The sequence below is a fragment of the Capricornis sumatraensis genome, chromosome 14 (assembly GCF_032405125.1).
Source record: "Capricornis sumatraensis isolate serow.1 chromosome 14, serow.2, whole genome shotgun sequence".
Classification (NCBI taxonomy): Eukaryota; Metazoa; Chordata; class Mammalia; order Artiodactyla; family Bovidae; genus Capricornis; species Capricornis sumatraensis.
Genome location: NC_091082.1, coordinates 59,348,624 through 59,365,516, shown reverse-complemented (window position 1 = coordinate 59,365,516; position 16,893 = coordinate 59,348,624). Strand labels below are relative to the sequence as shown.

Genomic DNA, 16,893 nt, shown 5'->3' with positions numbered 1-16,893 from the left:
CCATTTCCTTTACTTTCCTGGCCCCTTTAGGAATCAGGTTGGTGACCCCAGCTGATGCTCAGGGCTCTCTGAGAAAGGCCCCTTCCTGACACCCCTACACGTTCACCTGCAGGATGTAGGTCTGCAAGGGGGACCCCAGTTCCCTCTCCCTTTGGTGTCTCCAGTGTCTCGGGGATGCTCTTTCTTTGAAGAACTGTCCCTGAGGTGAACAGTCTTGAGCAGATCAGGGCAGCAATAGTTATCAAACCCCAGGGGAGTGGCAAGCTGCAGATTCTCGGTGATGGCTTCCCAACAGGCCCCCAGAGTCCCTGCCAGGGACATTAACCACTGGGCCTTTTGTCATGCCTAGGCCATTGGGTGGAAACCACTGCACACGTACAGCCTCTTCTAGTGACCTGGAAGGCTGTGCTTCCCACTAAAGCAGATCTGCCCTCCAGGGAGAATATAGCATCCTTCATAGCCTTCTTGGTTGACCCACCTCCTTCTCTACTGGAATCTGGAACAGAGATCTCTAAGAGGTTCAGCAGGACAGTGTAGCGTTGCCCCAAAGCCACATCCCATTCTACAGACACTCCCCCCTACCGCCATCCTTATCTCTTCCCTCTTCTGCAGACCCTCATCCTCATGTCCTCACCTAGGAAGGCTCAACATTTCATCCAAATGGGTAGCATCCGAAACTTGAGAAAAATCTGTTTTTCTTTGATGCAAAAGACAAAGCAGAGCATAAGCTAAAATTTGTCAATATTCTTTCTGTGTTAAAGAGACGAATGTTTGTAGAGGCGGTGAAGAACAAGATGCAGAACTCAAATTTCCAGGTGAGCCAGGAGAGGAGAGAAGAGAGAAAACCATAGAACATCAGCAGGAAGCCCAGTCGACAGAGACACTGTATCTATCATGTACTGAGCATTTAGCATGTGCCCTGCACGCAGAGCTAAGCACCCGACCTGCAGTGTCTCATTCAAGCTTCACAACAACCCTGTTGGGGGTAGGTTTTGTTATTGCACCCAGTTCTCAGATGAGGTGTCTGAGGCTTAGAGACCATTTGTCCAGAGCCACGCTGCTAAGTAGGAGACATCTGACACCCAGGTGAGAGTGCTGGCTTTTCTTCCTTGAGGTTATAAACTTCCAGGTAATAAACCTGATAACACTTACGATGGCATTTCTCTTGAATTTCACAGAAGCATCCTCTAAAATTCTTTTAAAAGTTGAGGATTAAGACTTTGAAATCTTGAGCATGTTGAAACATTGCCATTGACAAATCAGCCCTGGAACTGGAATTAAGCCAATCCGCATTCCCACTTTGCAGAAAGTAGAGGCGAGCTCTCAGGGAGCTTGAAAGCTGAACACATTTTGGTTGAATAAGAGAGAAGAGACATATTCAAGTTTGATAAAAGGCCACAGTCATTCTGAAGCAACCAAATTATCATTGGTAGAAGAAACAAAGATATTCTAGGTGAGGGACGTATTTGGAAAACAGAAGCTTCTTCTCAACCAGCATCTTTGTTCTAAGGCCAGAAGATGGCTACTGTCCCAGAGCAGGACATTAAAATGACAGAGAGCGTCCTGGGGGCCCCTATGGATCTCAGACCTTTGCTACCCTGCAAAGTGGAAATTTTGGGAAATTTGTTACTTATTCATTCACGTATACGACTGAAGCGGAGGAGGAAGAAAGAGCCCTAAGCTAGGTTTTGTCTAAGGACCACCTGGGGATGTAAAATGACAGAGGGGGTATTGACATGGGTCCCAGATGTTGTGGGAACACTGTGCTTCTCTGAGATATAAGACCCCCTGGCATTTCATGCTGCCTTTGGCTTTAACAGAGTAGGGGCAAATGGTGCTTTGGCTGAGAGCAAAGAGCCAGCTTCCCATTTTCCTTGCACTCCAGTCCCAGCTTAGAAGTTGGTGTCTGAGATCTCCTTGGTACAGAAAGGTTTCCTCCAGGTTCCCTACCAAGTGTAGCTTGGGCGACTCCTTCCTCCAGAGTGGACCTGGAGTCCTTCAGGGGATGGAGTCACCAGGACCACATTGATAAAGATGGGCCGTATAAAGTTTGCTCTCTCAGTCTCACATAAGAGACTCCCAGAGAGTCTCAGCCTTTCTCATAACAGAGTCTCCATCTCTGGGACGCTTCAGAACTAGCACATTATTCCTTTTTAAGATCCTAGGGGATTCATATCGATTTTATTTTATTTTTCCTCTGCAGCTAACAGTCTTCTATAATTATCAATCGTATGCTAAAGGGAAAAGTCTTCTAGTTAATAAATTGAATACCTAGTCTAGGCCACATACTGTGCTAGGAACTGGGAACAGAAAAATGAACAAAAAGATACTACCCCAGCCTTCATTCATTCAACAAATATTTGTTGAGAGGCCTGTGATATGGCGGGTAATATTCAGGTGTCAGGATTCAATCCCATTCTCAGTGGCAGCAATATCACCCCTGAGAGGGCAAAACTCTACTTTTTTAATGTATAAAGCACAGAAATACACACGGTGCTATCTGTAATAATCAAATTTCACGGAGGTGAGAACTCCCCACCTCAGCGGTAGAGAATCCACCTGCAATGCAGGAGATGCAGATTCGATCCTTGGGCTGGGGAGATCCCTTTAGAAGGAAATGGCAACCCACTCCAATGTTCTTGCCTGGGAAACTCCATGGACAGAGGAGCCTGGTGGGCTACAGTCCATGGGATCTCAAAAGAGTTGGACACAACTTAGAGGCTAAACAACAACAAAAGTGATTAGGGAAAATTGTCTGAGAAGGCTTCTTAAGGAAAAGGACGATAATGAAAAAAAGAAGAAGAAACGCCAGGTTAGATCAATGAAGAAACATGTAAAACTCCCAGTCTTTCATGGCTTTTTATCCTGGGGCAAATAAATAAACAAATATTGGGTTGGATAAAAAGTTAATTCAGGTTTTACCATTAAAATGTTATGGAAAAACCCAGATGAACTTTTTGGCCAGTGCAGCACTTTCTGAGTTGTTCCTGAGTTCAGGAACACTTTTCACAGGGACCTCTCCATCCTCCTCCCCAGGCCAAGGACCAGGAGAGGCCTCCATGAAGTAGGGATGTTTAAAACCAAGACCTGAGGTGGTGTGGGAATGAACTGGAATCTTTGTGCCCAGATCTGCCACTCCAGTATGCCCTGAGTATTAGCTGGAATTATCCCAGTTAATTTCCAAATTTCCAATTTATTTTTTTTAGTTAATTTATTTTTTACTTTACAGTTTTGTAGCGGTTTTGCCATACGTTGACATGAGTCCGCCATGGGTGTACATGTGTTCCCCATCCTGAACCCCCCTCCCATTACACTGTTGGTGGGAATGCAAACTAGAACAGCCACTATGGAGAACAGTGTGGAGATCCCTTAAAAAACTGGAAATAGAACTGCCAAATTTCCAATTTAAATGTCCTTATTTAAATGACAGGCTCCTGTCCTGACCTTGTTCTTCTAAGGGTCCTGCAGGATGAATGCTTATTGCTGTGGGAGGTCCCTGGCTAGGGACAGACCCAGCCAGGCTTCCCCCACCCCTCAGGCCCGCACTTGAATTTTCACATTTCCCATTCTTCACCCCTTCCTTTTCCCAGTTCAGCCATCCCCTCTGCCTTTTGCCGTCCCCGACCTCATCACTCAAAAAAGTTGACCAAAGCTTGCTCTGTGGTGCTTCCCACCTCAAGCTCATGGCAGACCTGGGACTTGGGGGACCCTGGGACTAAGGAATCTTCATTTTTAACAAACACCCAGGCTCTCGCTCTGACAGCCAGCCCCACACCAGGTCAGGGCACTGGCCCTGGGGACCCATCCAATTTTATTGAAAATCAAACTAAAAAGGATACAAAGGAAAACTGGTTTAGAGGCAAAAGATTCTCAAACATTTGTTGTCTGTTTTCCTTTTATCTGGGCATTCCCACCAATATTTACTTTGTGGGCTAGTGTAGAGATGTTAGCCTACCTCACCCTGAAATGTTTTCCTGCAATGAGTTTGAAAGCAATCTCAAAGCACATTTCAAGGATCCTGGCACCCACTGGCATAGGTCAGGCACAGAATGTGATTTTTAAGCCTGTCTTAAAATGAAAAGAGTTACAGAGATTGTCCTACCAGCCCCTTCCATTTAAATGCACCCAGAACCTCCTCTCAACCCCTGAGGAAGACAGGACATTCTGACCCCTATCTGACAGATGAGGAGACCAAGGATCATGCTTTCAGAGGCAGAGCTGAAACTTGACTACCTGTAGGCCTGCAGGCCCTCTTTCCCCAGGGGCATGAGTTGGAGTCAAAAACTTGCAGGAAGTAGGGCTGGTGATGTGAAGCCTGTTGGAAAGAAACTTGCAAGTTACAATCGTATCTACAATGTAAACAGAACCGTGCTAGAGAGAGATTATTGGGTTGGAATGAATAGAAACCTATTCAGAAAGAGGGAGGGGGCTTTTATAAGGATGTAAGAGTGAGTGCCTCATAAATACTGAGAGCTGAGAGAGAGCCTGGCCTCAAAAGAGGACTGGTAGGCCATCATCTCCCAAGCATCATCTGTCTTACTCACAAACACACAAAGAGAGCTCGTATCACCTCTCTGTGCCTATATCTCCCCTGATCTCGTCTATCTCTGGTCATGTGATAAAAAGGGATGACCTCATGGTCCCCCAGTTCAAAGAACCAGCTCAGGTAGTATGTAGCATCATAGAGTCCATAATCCTAAATCCTAGGAGTGACCATCTGAAAAGCCGAGCCTGTGCCGCAGTGCCTGATCAGCTAAGACCAGGGACAGAGTCATACTCATGACTGCCCCAAGCCAGGGACAGTGCTTAGAATAGGGTTAGACAGATTCCCCTTGAATATCCTACATTTTCTCCTCCTAAGACATCAGAGACATAAGACATTCAGCTTATGTCTTAGTAACAGCTGTCTTAGTAACAGCTTTTCGAGAGAAAGTCCATCCCAATGAATGTGCCCATAATCAGAAACTCCTGGTTTCAAAAACAAAAAAAAAAAAAAAAATAGAAAGAAAGAAAATATAAGAAGAGAAAGCATTCTCTTTATATCTGGAAGGGAGTACACTGGAATGTCAATAAGGTTACCTGTGGGTAGTGTGAGAATAGTGGATTATTTTAGCTTCTTTTTGCACACATCTATGTCTGTATATAATTTCTTTCTTACAAATACTTTATTTTGAGTTTTAAAGCCCATTTGAGTGGTATATTTGGGGATCTCCTTACAACTGTCAAGTTTGTGCATTTGTCGCTCTTGTTGAAGGTCGGAGCCAGAAAAGCCACTGCAAAGATGGACCAAGAAAGAGAGATGCTAAAGAGGGAGATATCCAGCAAGTCCAGCCAGAGCCTTCTGTTTTCTAAGCCTGGTGGAAGGAACTAGAAACATCATCCCACCGAGTCTCGCGAGATCCTCCTCCATGAGGCAGAGAGGCTCTTCTGCACCAAATCACAAAGACACTTTTTTAGGACTTAAAAGATTTTTACCCTATGTGTTGCTTCCTAGACTGGTATTTTGCACAGTGCAATTTTTCAGAGTGTGTGGGGAGAGGGGCTCTTTTCACAGCTATCTACGAATGTAAATGCACTTGGGCATATGAAGAATTAGTTCAAAATTCCGACTCCTAGGCCAAGTAGATAAACTTATGTGTCTGGGTTGTGACGTACCCAAATGTCACACCTCCACAGAGCTCCAAGAAACCCACAGTTGAGAAAACCCAGAGCATGTTACTGGGGCCACAGGACAGAAAGGTAACCTCAGGGGCTGCTGGGGCCACAGTATAGTGCATTTATATATGAATTTCTTATAATAAATTTGAACACCAACCTGTTTTTTATCACTTCCATAACAATGAGTCAGATGTATATGGCACTCTGCAGTTTTCAAAACCCATCTCATCTAATCTTTCTCCAAGCCCTGGGAGGTAAATAGTATTATATTCCCCATTTTACAAATGAGGAAGCTGAGGTCCAGAGAAGTTAAATGGCCCATCTAAAGTCACACAGGTAGGAAATCCAGGGTTGGGTCTGGAACCCAGGTATTTAACTCCCGTCTCACACTGCCCATTCTGTCACAGCAGGATAAGCCCAGTAGTTCAAGTCACAGGCCATCAGGAGAGACCAAGTACCCAGTCACCAAAGGGCACACACTGCCCAGGTGGACACGCTCTTTCCATGGTATTTGGAGAGGCTCTCATTTTCGCCCTCTCTGCAGCCATCTGTCCTCTCCCTGCCTTTCTTATATGGCCAAGACTACCAAATAAAATGGGAGGAACGGCAGAAATCACGAATATCACTAATTTTTTTAATTTTAAAAAGCCACAATGAAGATAGTTTTATATTTAAAAACCAAATGCATTCTTTATACTGATTAAAACTAGAAGGAAATAGGAAAAATAATTTATGTAATATTCCACTAAAGGTACATCTTACACAGTGAGAAGGTACATCTTACACATGACCTTAAAAATAATCTTGAAGGGAATTCCCTGGTGATCCAGTGTTTAAGGCTCCATGCTTTCAAGGCAGGGGGTGCAGTTTCAGTCCCTGATCAGGGAACTAAGATCCCACATGCCTCATGGTGGTGCAGCCAGAAAAAATAAAATTTTTAAAAAGAGTTTTAAATTATTTAAAAAAATAATAATAGTAATCTTGAAAACCCCAGTTTTCCATAGAAATATGATATTACTTTCAATGGCACCCCACTCCAGTACTCTTGCCTGGAGAATCCCATGGACAGAGGAGCCTGGTAGGCTGCAGTCCATGGGGTTGCTAGAGTCAGACACGACTGAGTGACTTCACTTTCACTTTTCACTTTCATGCATTGGAGAAGGAAAAGGCAACCCACTCCAGTGTTCTTGCCTGGAAAATCCCAGGGACGGTGGGAGCCTGGTCGGCTGCCGTCTATGGGCTCGCACAGAGTCGGACGCGACTGAAGCAACTTGGCAGCAGCAGCAGCATACTGTACCACATCCCCAAAATCCAAAAAGCAGTCTCCAGCACCAGAAAAGATCACTGGGTTAGACAGTAGTTAAGAAGCTGGCTAATGTTTGGAAGCCAAATTGTGTGGTGGTGGGGGGAATACTTAATTTGGTTGAACATGAATATTTGAATTTGCAGAAGTCAAATGTGATGCCTCTGTGACTCCATTGTATTATAGGTCTCTCAAAGGACATGTTAATTTTTATCACATCAACTTTGCAACCCACGATGGTGACTTCCTTTCTTCACTCCTTGAACTAGATGGTTCTTTGGGTATCACCTCAGCCACATACCCCTTTCTCAGAGAATGCACACTGCCCCCCCCCCATGGCCCCATCACGTTTACCCTAGCTAATGCTGCTCTCTTGGCCACAGCTGGTTGGCTGAGCAGTAGATAGTCTACCCAAGCCAGACCAATCAGGTTTCACTTCTAACCCAAGTTGGGCCAATCAGTACCTCCACCCTTGGTATTGGAAGTAGGGCACAGGATCACCACACAGGTTAGTAGTGGTATGGAGCTGAGGTCTTGATGCAGTTCCCAGCTGGTGTGGCCATTTCTTCCACTGTGTTTGGAGAAACAAAGCCAGCCTAAAATGAGACAGCCGGGATAGATAAACAAGTAGAGACAAGAAACCAAGACCACCAGAGAGACAGTGCAGTGGACACAAGAGTCCCTTAGTCATCGCCCCTCTACTGTATAAGCTGAAGGTTAAGCACCTTCATTTCCCAGTTTCCCTTGCAGCTAGACCCAGCCATGTTGCTAATTCTGGCCAATGACATGCAAGTGAAGGTCCTGGACAGGGCTTCCCTTCTGGAATTAAAGGCAAGACTTTGCTAGAAGAGAGATTTTTCTCTTTGTCCCTTTGTCTTGTCTGCCTTTTCTCTCCTGGAGCTCAGACTTGGAGCTGGAGCAGCCATGCTGGGAATCACCAGGAAACAAGCAAGAGGCCAAAGCCCACCTCAAGGACAACGGAGTGGAAAGATATGAAAAGCCTGCGTGGGGGCCTGGTAACATCACTGTGCTGTGCACCACAGTGTACTGAACAGCCTAGCTCTATACATCCTGTTATGTAAATAAATAAATCCCTTTCTGTTTAAGTCACTGTAGTCAGGTGTACCTGTGTGTGCTGTGGAGCAAACCACTTAAAACTTCTCAGTATTAGTCACTCAGTCACGTCTGACTCTTTGCAACCCTATGGACTGTAGCCCACCTGTCCACAGGCTCCTCTGTCCATGGGATTCTCCAGACAAGAACACTAGAATGGGTTTCCAGTCCCTTCTCCAGGGGACCTTCCCAACCCAGAGATTGAACCTGGGTCTCCTGCATTGTAGGCAGATTCTTTACCATCTCAACAACTTGCTGACTTACAATGGCCGACATTATTTCTCATGATTTCATGGGTCAAGCAGGACCCATGTACTGGTCTAGGCTGGCCTGGCTAGAGCTGGATGGTTTGGGATGCCTCGTGTACATGCCTGGTCATTGACAGGCAAGGTGGGTGAGGGCAGTTGTTCTGAATCAGGGGCAATTTTATCACCCAGGGAATATTGGGCAATATCTGAACACAACTTTGGTGGTGTCCAGATATTTAAACTGGCATGGGGGTGCAACTATCTAGGGCAGTGTTCCCCAACCTCTGGGATCTAATATCTGATGATCTGAGGTGAGGCAGATGTAATAATAATAAAGTGTACAATAAATATAATGCACCTGAAATCATCCTGAAAACATCCCTCTGCCCCAGTCCATGGAATCTTCCATGAAACTGGTCCCTGGTGCCAAAAAAGGTTAGGACCACTGATCTGGGGATAGAGGCCAGGGATGCTGCTAAGCATCGCACAGTGCACAGAACCGCTCCCCACAACAAAGACTTATTTGATTCGAAATGTTAACAGTACCGAGAATGAGAAACCCTGGTCTAGAAAGGCCTCAGCTGGGATTTCTGTCTCTTCCTGGTGTGATCTCTCTTTGCCCAGCAGGTCAGATCAAGCCACAGGTTCCCAAGAGCTGCAGGAGAGACCAAGCCCCAAAGCACACTTTCCAAGTCTCCACCTGCCTTGTGTTTGCCAGTATGTCATCAGACAAAGCAAACGGCACAGCCAGGGTTCATCTGGGAGAGGCTCCATATTTTCACCTACCCACGTCAAGGCTTCTGTTATTTAAAAGCTGAAAGCATTCCAACTGACACAGAAAGTTACCCTAATTCCTGATGACTTTCTGGTTCCTGGTTTCTTTCCTGGGAAAGGCCAGTTCTAGGGCCTGCCCTTGGCTTCCACTAGGACAGAGTATCACCCCAGGGTCTCTGGTTGCAAACAACAGAAACCTGTGGCTAACTTAAACAGAAAGGGAGCTTATTGAAAGGTGACAAGGTAGGTTAGAGAATCACAGGGTGAGCAAAGCTGAGAAGTCAGGACCATCGGGAGAAAAATCAGGACTGTCAGGAACCAGCTCTTCTTTCCCATAGATATCCTCTTTTTTTGCTTCAGCTGGTTTGAGTTTCTGTTATTACAAACAAAATGGTCTTTTTTTTTTTTATTTTATTTTTTATTATTATTATTTTTTACTTTATTTTACTTTACAATTCTGTATTGGTTTTGCCATACATTGACATGAATCCACCACAGGTGTACATGCGTTCCCAAACATGAACCCCCCTCCCCAAAATGGTCTTTATTAAGGCACTCTTGGGACTTCCCTGGCGGTCCAGTTGTTAGGTCACCTTCCAATGTGGAGGGTGCCAGTTCCATCCTTGTTCAGGGAGCTAGGATCCCACATGCCTTGCGGCTGAAAAACCAAAACATAAAACAGAAACAATATTGTAATAAATTCAACGAAGACTTTTTTTAAAAGACACTCTGGTACACAGCCCCCACTGGTAGCTCTGAGAAGCTACCAATGACCTTTCCCCTGGGGTTGTTCCAAGGGCCAACAGGGGACAGGCGGCTTCACCCTCCTCCCAGAGCTCCCAATCTTCTGATCCCTCCGAGAGGCTAAACCAAACTACTTCCTCCCGCCCTTGCCAATGGCAGCCCATTTGGATTCGTGACTTTGCAGATAAGGTGCCCTTCTCCAGCAACTTGGCACAGCCAGCCATGCCTGCTGTTGTGGAAACCGGAGTCATGAAGTGTCTGCGGGAAAAAACAGCTTCCGCCAGATCTGCATTCCCAAGTGTGTTCCTGGTAAGTGGAGTGGTTTCCAATTTTCTAGGGTCTTAAGAATGAAAGTAATACACCGAAGATGATGAGAGGAAACCCAACACCTGCTCACACTGATGCACTCCTCATTTCCATACTGAGGTTCCTAAAGCCTCTTTTCTGTACTGAGGTTAGGGCGCCTGGAAAGGGTAGACTATTTCAGCTTATCAGCTTGGCCTCATTTCCATCAAGATGCACTGCTTGCATCCGTCTGTTCAGTGTCCCGAGTTATTTTGGGCCCATTCATGACCTTATGTCCCTGCTTTTGTTTTTACACATTTTTCTTTGTCCATCTGTTCCCTAGGAATCCATCACAATGCCTCCTTCCTGCTGTGGGACGCATTAGCAGATTCCTTGTTTTGACTTTACTGTCATAATGCTTTCATTCCTAAGACCCTAAGATATTGGAGGCAGAAATTTTATCTTCTGGCTCACCGTGGTCTAATCATCAGAGGTACTCTATTCAGATCAATCACTTTTATGGTTAAACAATCAGCCTTCATTCATTCAGGCAACAGACCCTGGGTACCTACTATGTACCTGATGCAAAGAACTGACTCATTGGAAAAGACCCTGATGCCGGGAAGGAATGAAGGCAGGAGAGAAGGGGACGACAGAGGATGAGATGGTTGGATGGCATCATCAACTCGATGGACACACGTTTGAGCAAGCTCCAGGAGTTGGTGATAGACAGGGAAGCCTGGTGTACTGCAGTCCGTGGGGTTGCAAAGAGTCAGACATGACTGAGTGACTGAACTGACTGACTATGCGCCAGGTACTAACGACACTGTGCTAGACCTCGTAGCCTACACCTCTGCTCCCCTGTCTTTTCACGATCTGACCCACTGCTCACCTGAGGAGTGAAATCGTTCACTTAGTGGGTGTGTTGCCTGGGAGAGCTCACCTGTGACGTTCCCATCCTCTTTTATGGCTTTCTATGAGATTACTGCTGGGCCTTTTCTAGAGAGAGCTACACACAGCAGTTACCCTCTTCTGGAAGTTTCTTTGTGCCTTTCAACAGTTGAATTTTAATAGTTAATAATTGCAAACTTGTTATAGCATCCTTGCCAGCCATCAGATCCTGTGCTAAGCACAGCCCAGACATTATCCCTTTCAGTCCTCACTGTATCACTCCTGTTTCACATGTGAAAACAATAAGAAGTTACTTGCCCAAGAGAAAAAGTCTCAGAGCTCAGACTTCATACTCAACTGCTCCAATGCAGTGCTTTCCTCAATGAATTCCAGGAATCAGCTTGTTATCTACTGGTCAATGAAGATCGGGTTGGCAAACTTTTTCTATAAAGGGCCATTTCCCTTTGTGAACAATGGGGTCACTGTCATGACTACTCAACTCTGCCATTGTAGCATGATAACTGAACAAATGAGCATGGCTGTGTCCCAATAAAACTTTATTTATAAAGATATGCAGGGGGCCAGATGTGCCAGCCCCACGTTAGACTCTTACCCAGACTAGATTGTAAATATCTGTACGATTATTGCCTGCCATATAACTACCAGGAAGCCAGTTTATCAACATCTTCATCACTGAGAGCATCTGGAGCTTTTCTATGAACCATGCACTTCACTAAATACTTCACATAAATTTTCTCATTTAATCCTCTCAAGTACTCCAGGAGGAGAGATACATTGCCATTTGTAGACAATGCAACTGAGGCCTCTAGAAAGGTAAAACAGGCTGCTCTAGGTCACCCCAAAGGGATTTTCAGATCCAGATCCTAACCACGATGCAACACTGCCTTTCACCATCACAGCCCTGCGTCTGGACAATATGAAGCTTCACAAGTGAATCAGGAGAACTGCCTTCCACTGAACCAAGCTTGAAGGAAACAAGACTTCATGACAAACCCCTTCCTCTCAGCATCCTGGCTTACTAGCCCCTTCTCAGAGTCCCCTACTTTCACCTGAGTTCAGGTGTCCCTGGCCTGGGCACCGTGCTCTCTCTTTCAACCAACTTTGCGTGCCTTGGCCTTGTGCTAATTTTACAACCTGCTTTTCAGTTTCCCAAATCCTCATGTTCCCCTGAAGCAGCCACATGCACTGTTTACCCCTACCCTCCTTTTATTCCTTCCACCTTGTCTGCTGAGCAGAGAGCTCCAAATGACCTCTGGGCCTTATCGATGCCCAAGGACCAGCAGGTCACCCGGCCGCAATCCCTATCTGATGCTGCTGACGCTGTCCTCAGAGGAGCAGGGGACAGATACTTGAGAGGTTTGTTGTCCAAGAGATCCTGTTAACTTTGTGTTGAGTCATGTGGGTGCACAGAGGTGTCACTTTACTCTTTCTTAGCAGTGACTTTGAGACCTGAAAACCAGCCACCGGATGCTCAGGAGGGGACACCCAGGAGAAAACACCCAGTCCATCCTGAGCCCTCAGGCAGAGCAGGCCATCATGCATTCAGTCAGCCTTGACTTCTCCAACCTGACCTTGGGCCAGGCACCATGCCGGCACTGAGGAGCTGAAGCTGAACCAGACAGGTCCCTTCCCCCAGGAAGCTGTGCTGGGGCAGGGTGGGGTAGGAGGTGTCAGATAGTTTACTAACAGCGTCATTGTGGGTGGTAATAAGTACTGAGTCCCAGCCAGAGGCTTGTTAGCTGGAACAGTCATAGCCTTTGTCAGTCCCCCAGTGTGGGTCCAACAGTTCTCACTCTTCAAACTGGCTAGTCCCACTCTCCACCCCCATTTCCACTCTTGCACATGGCTAGGAGAATTCCAGGACCAGAGCCTGGTGCCCAACACACTTAATAAATAGGTCTTGATTGCTTGGATGGAGACGCACACTCCTTTCATAGAATAGTATAAAAATCGAAATCAGCTGCCCATATTATTGCCATCTTTGGAAAGGGTCCAGGAAGGCCCTGCAGATGCAACATTGCTGGGTTTTAAGCCACAAGATACACACACACACACACACACACTCACTCTGTCTCTCTCTCTTTTCCTCTCTCTCTGAGCATTTAAGACAGGGATAAGACTTAAGCTGTGTCCACAGAACTGCCTGGGGTTAATAGAAGCAGAAATCACGCTCAGCTTTCTTCCCCTAGACCATCCATTTGGTCATATGCAACTAATTAGAAAGACAATCTTGATTTTCAAGTAGATTCAACACATCCAAGATAACCACAAAAAGCTTGTGAGAGAGATAGGTTGGTTTCTAATGACTGGCGACCACCTGCAGGCCTTGGTCCCATTACACCCTTTCCCACCTGCCCTGCTCTGAGGTCCTGTGAGCGCCTCCTGACTCAGCTCCCCCGCTGCCCATTCTGCCCGGCTTCCAGACTTGGCAGGAGGTGAGAAAGCCTCTGAGACCAACCAGGCTGTGACCTCATTCTCTGCTCTCACTCCTTCAATTGCTCCAAATGGGTATCTGGGCTGTCCCTCAACTTTGACCTCTGTGCACCTTTCTCCATCCATCACTGGTTTGCTGATGACCACGGAGGGTTTGTGATGATGAATGAGTAAACCGGTGTTTATAAAGTGCCAAATGAGTGCTGTAGTTTATGAGCTGACTCTATCTCCTCCGGTCTCCCTAATCCCTTCTTGTTTTCCAAGCATCTCAGGCTGGAGGGACCACCCAGTTCCATCCGGCTCTGGAATGCCCCTCAAAGTTCTCTCCATCTGCCCTCATCACCCAAGAGCTCTTCCCGACTCCTCCCTGTGTCTCCCTCCTGTTTTCCAAAGGGCTGTTGTTTTTCTTAATATTGCTTTACCCCTCCCCAAAAGACAGTTACACAAGTAGATGTGGGAGGAAGCTAAAAAACATAAGTCAACGATGACTAAGTCTGCCTAGCTCCCTCATCGCTGGAATATTGTCAGAATCGGCTCTCTCTCACCCCTGCCTCTGTAAAAATCCTTTGCCCAGGATGTGATTTTTTCCTGAAGATCATTCTTTCCACATGACCAAATGTTGTCATGCATAACCAGTCCAGAGCATTTCTTTCTGCCCAAATCCGTGCTTGGGGCACAGCACTCAGGGTCACTCAGAAGTGATTTTTTCCCTAATTAACAGGCAACTAGGTGGTTCCTGGAAGTTTCACTAGCAATCAGGGATCATCAGTTATCCCAGAGTTTTCTTCCCCCCACTACTTCTCTGGTTTCTGAATAAGTGCTTTTCCTGAAGTCCAATGACCTCAGAAGGAAAGAGTTCAAATAAAATCCAGCATGCATCTCCAGCTTTGGAGCAGACAACAAGGCCTCTGAAATGAGACAGACACCAAGCAGCCTGAGCTCCTGCTCCACCGTCCCAGAGTCTCAGACCCCTCAACCCCTGAACACTAGTGACGGAATCAGCCCAAGAGGTGTTAAAAGGGCTCGCCCATTGGGCAGCACTTCCTGAGCTCTGTCTGAGCATAAGAGCTGCAAGGTCTGGGCATTCTGCTCCTCTTTTACAAAATACAATAGGTAATGAACAGGAATTCCCCCAACTGTGCATCATGGAGCCCGCCCTGCCTCCAGAGGGTTGTGTTCACACAAGCCAAGTGGGCAATTGACCAGAGCATCTAATACTTAAGAGTCTGTGTGAATAATCCAAACCAAAATCCCAGGTTTTTCACATACATGTAAATTATTCTTCACAAAGGCAAATCCTAACCTAATCCCTTCACTGTTAAAAAGCTGGCTCCCAGAAACAAAACATTTCATAATAAAGGCAGCCCTATTTCATGCAGACCCAATATGAATCATTGGTTGGGGCAAATTGAGGTCTGTCAGATTTTAAGCATTTAACTGCCTAAAAAAGAAAGCTCAGAATTTGCAAACCCAAGCATTTGCAGGCATAATTTTTAAAGTTTCGATCTATACCATGTCCCCAGGTTTTTGCATTCAATAAAAACCTAACTATTTTGCCTCTGATGGGTCCTTGAAGAAAATACATGGAAGATACAGAAACTTAGCTCTTAAAAGTAGCTAGATCAAATTGTCCAAGACCAACAGAAACTTAAAAAGTTCCAAACTTAAAAAAAAAAAAAATCACGTCATTTAAGCTGAATATCTTTATTGGACTCAGAAACAGTCCAACTCATTTCTCAAAAATAAGTTGATGAAAATTTCATATTTTCTGAACCCTGAAGAGTTTTTTTCTCAATTTTATTCTTTTTAAAATCCCTTTTAAATTAATTCTCACTTCAGTTCAGTTGCACAGTCGTGTCTGACTCTTTGCGACCCCATAGACTGTGGCACACCAGGCCGTCACCAGCTCCCGGAGTTTACTCAAACTCATGTCCATCGAGTTGGTGATGCCTTCCAACCATCTCATCTTTTGTCATCCCCTTCTCCTCCCACCTTCAATCTTTCCTAGCATCAGGGTCTTTTCCAATGAGTCAGTTCTTCACATCAGGTGGCTAAAGTATTGGAGTTTCAGCTTCAGCATCAGTCCTTCCAATGAATATTCAGGGTTGATTTCCTTTAGGATTGACTGGTTGAAACTCCTTGCAGTCCAAGGGACTCTCAAGAGTCTTCTCCAACACCATAGTTCAAAAGCATCAATTCTTCGGTGCTCAGCTTTCTTTATAGTCCAACTCTCACATCCATACATGACTACTGGAAAAACCATAGCTTTGACTAGATGGACCTTTGTTGGCAAAGTAATGTCTCTGCTTTTTAATATGCTGTCTAGGTTGGTCATAGCTTTTCTTCCAAGGAGCAAATGTCTTTTCATTTCGTGGCTGCCAGTCACCATCTACAGTGATTTTGGAGCCCCCCCAAATTAATTCTAGCAATATCCTTTTTTTTTTTTAAGGAAATCATATGTTTTTTAAGTCACTGAATTTGTTACAATACTGCTTCTGTTTTCTGTTTTGTTTTTTTTTTTGGCCCAGAGGCATGTGGGGTCTTAGCTCCCTGGTCAGGAATGAATGCATACATTGGAAGTGCAGAGTCTTCACCACTGGACCGCCAGGGGAGTCCCAGCAACTTTCTTAAACTGTGGGAAATCGACAAATATCAACTGAGGATCTGTTCTTTGGGAATCAGTCTGTAACAGCTCGCTGGTTTTGCATTCTCAAATGCTCTGTTTCCAGAGCACTGGTTTTTTTAAGCCCTAAGCCTATCTCTTCTCTGGGGGAAGGTGTTTCTGCAGAGTCTTGAGAATCATCCTAACATTTTAGAGAATAAGCACAAAGCACAGTAGTGATCCTCAAACTTCATGTAGCCAAACGCCCCTGGGTGTCTGTTAAAATGTAGATTTCTGGATCCCACTCCAGAGATCAGATTTGTTTTTCTGGATTGGAGTCTGGAAACGTATTATCAACCAGCCCCTCTCTTCCCCTGCAGGAGTCCTGATGCTGGAAGTCCACAGCTCTTCAGTTTTAAGGTGACAGACCAGGCCACAGAGAGAAATTCTCTCTCTGGCCTCTTCCTGACACCCCATCCATTGAGCCTTGGGAGAGGACACCTTTTCTCTGGGGTCCCCACTGAAATGGCAACATCAAGATCTCCCTGTCAGCTCCCCTAAAATAAAGTCACAGACGACCGCATGGCCCGGTAGCTATTCTGCCAAGTCATTCATGTTATGTGCTGACCCGCGGGGAGAGGACCAGGCCCTTCTCCCTTGCTCTCTCCCCGTGTCGCCGAGGACCTCTCAAGACTGAGGCCCAGCGCCATCTCCCTCGCAGCTGCTGGCCCTTCCCCTTCCAAAAGATGCGGCGGCTCCACCTGCGGGTACATCTACATAGGGTATCCTGCACTCCACCTTCTTCATTAGCCCCGCAACCC

At 45.8% G+C, this 16,893-nt stretch overlaps 1 protein-coding gene across 1 annotated transcript in view; it reads left to right on the top strand.

Annotated features, from left to right (window-relative positions):
- The window catches only part of FHAD1 (forkhead associated phosphopeptide binding domain 1), a 166,198-nt gene that overhangs the window by 148,898 nt on the left and 407 nt on the right, over window positions 1–16,893 (top strand). Inside the window, 2 exon segments of the mRNA XM_068985763.1 lie at window positions 762–815; window positions 16,754–16,854. Coding sequence (XP_068841864.1) covers window positions 762–815; window positions 16,754–16,854 — 155 coding nt within the window.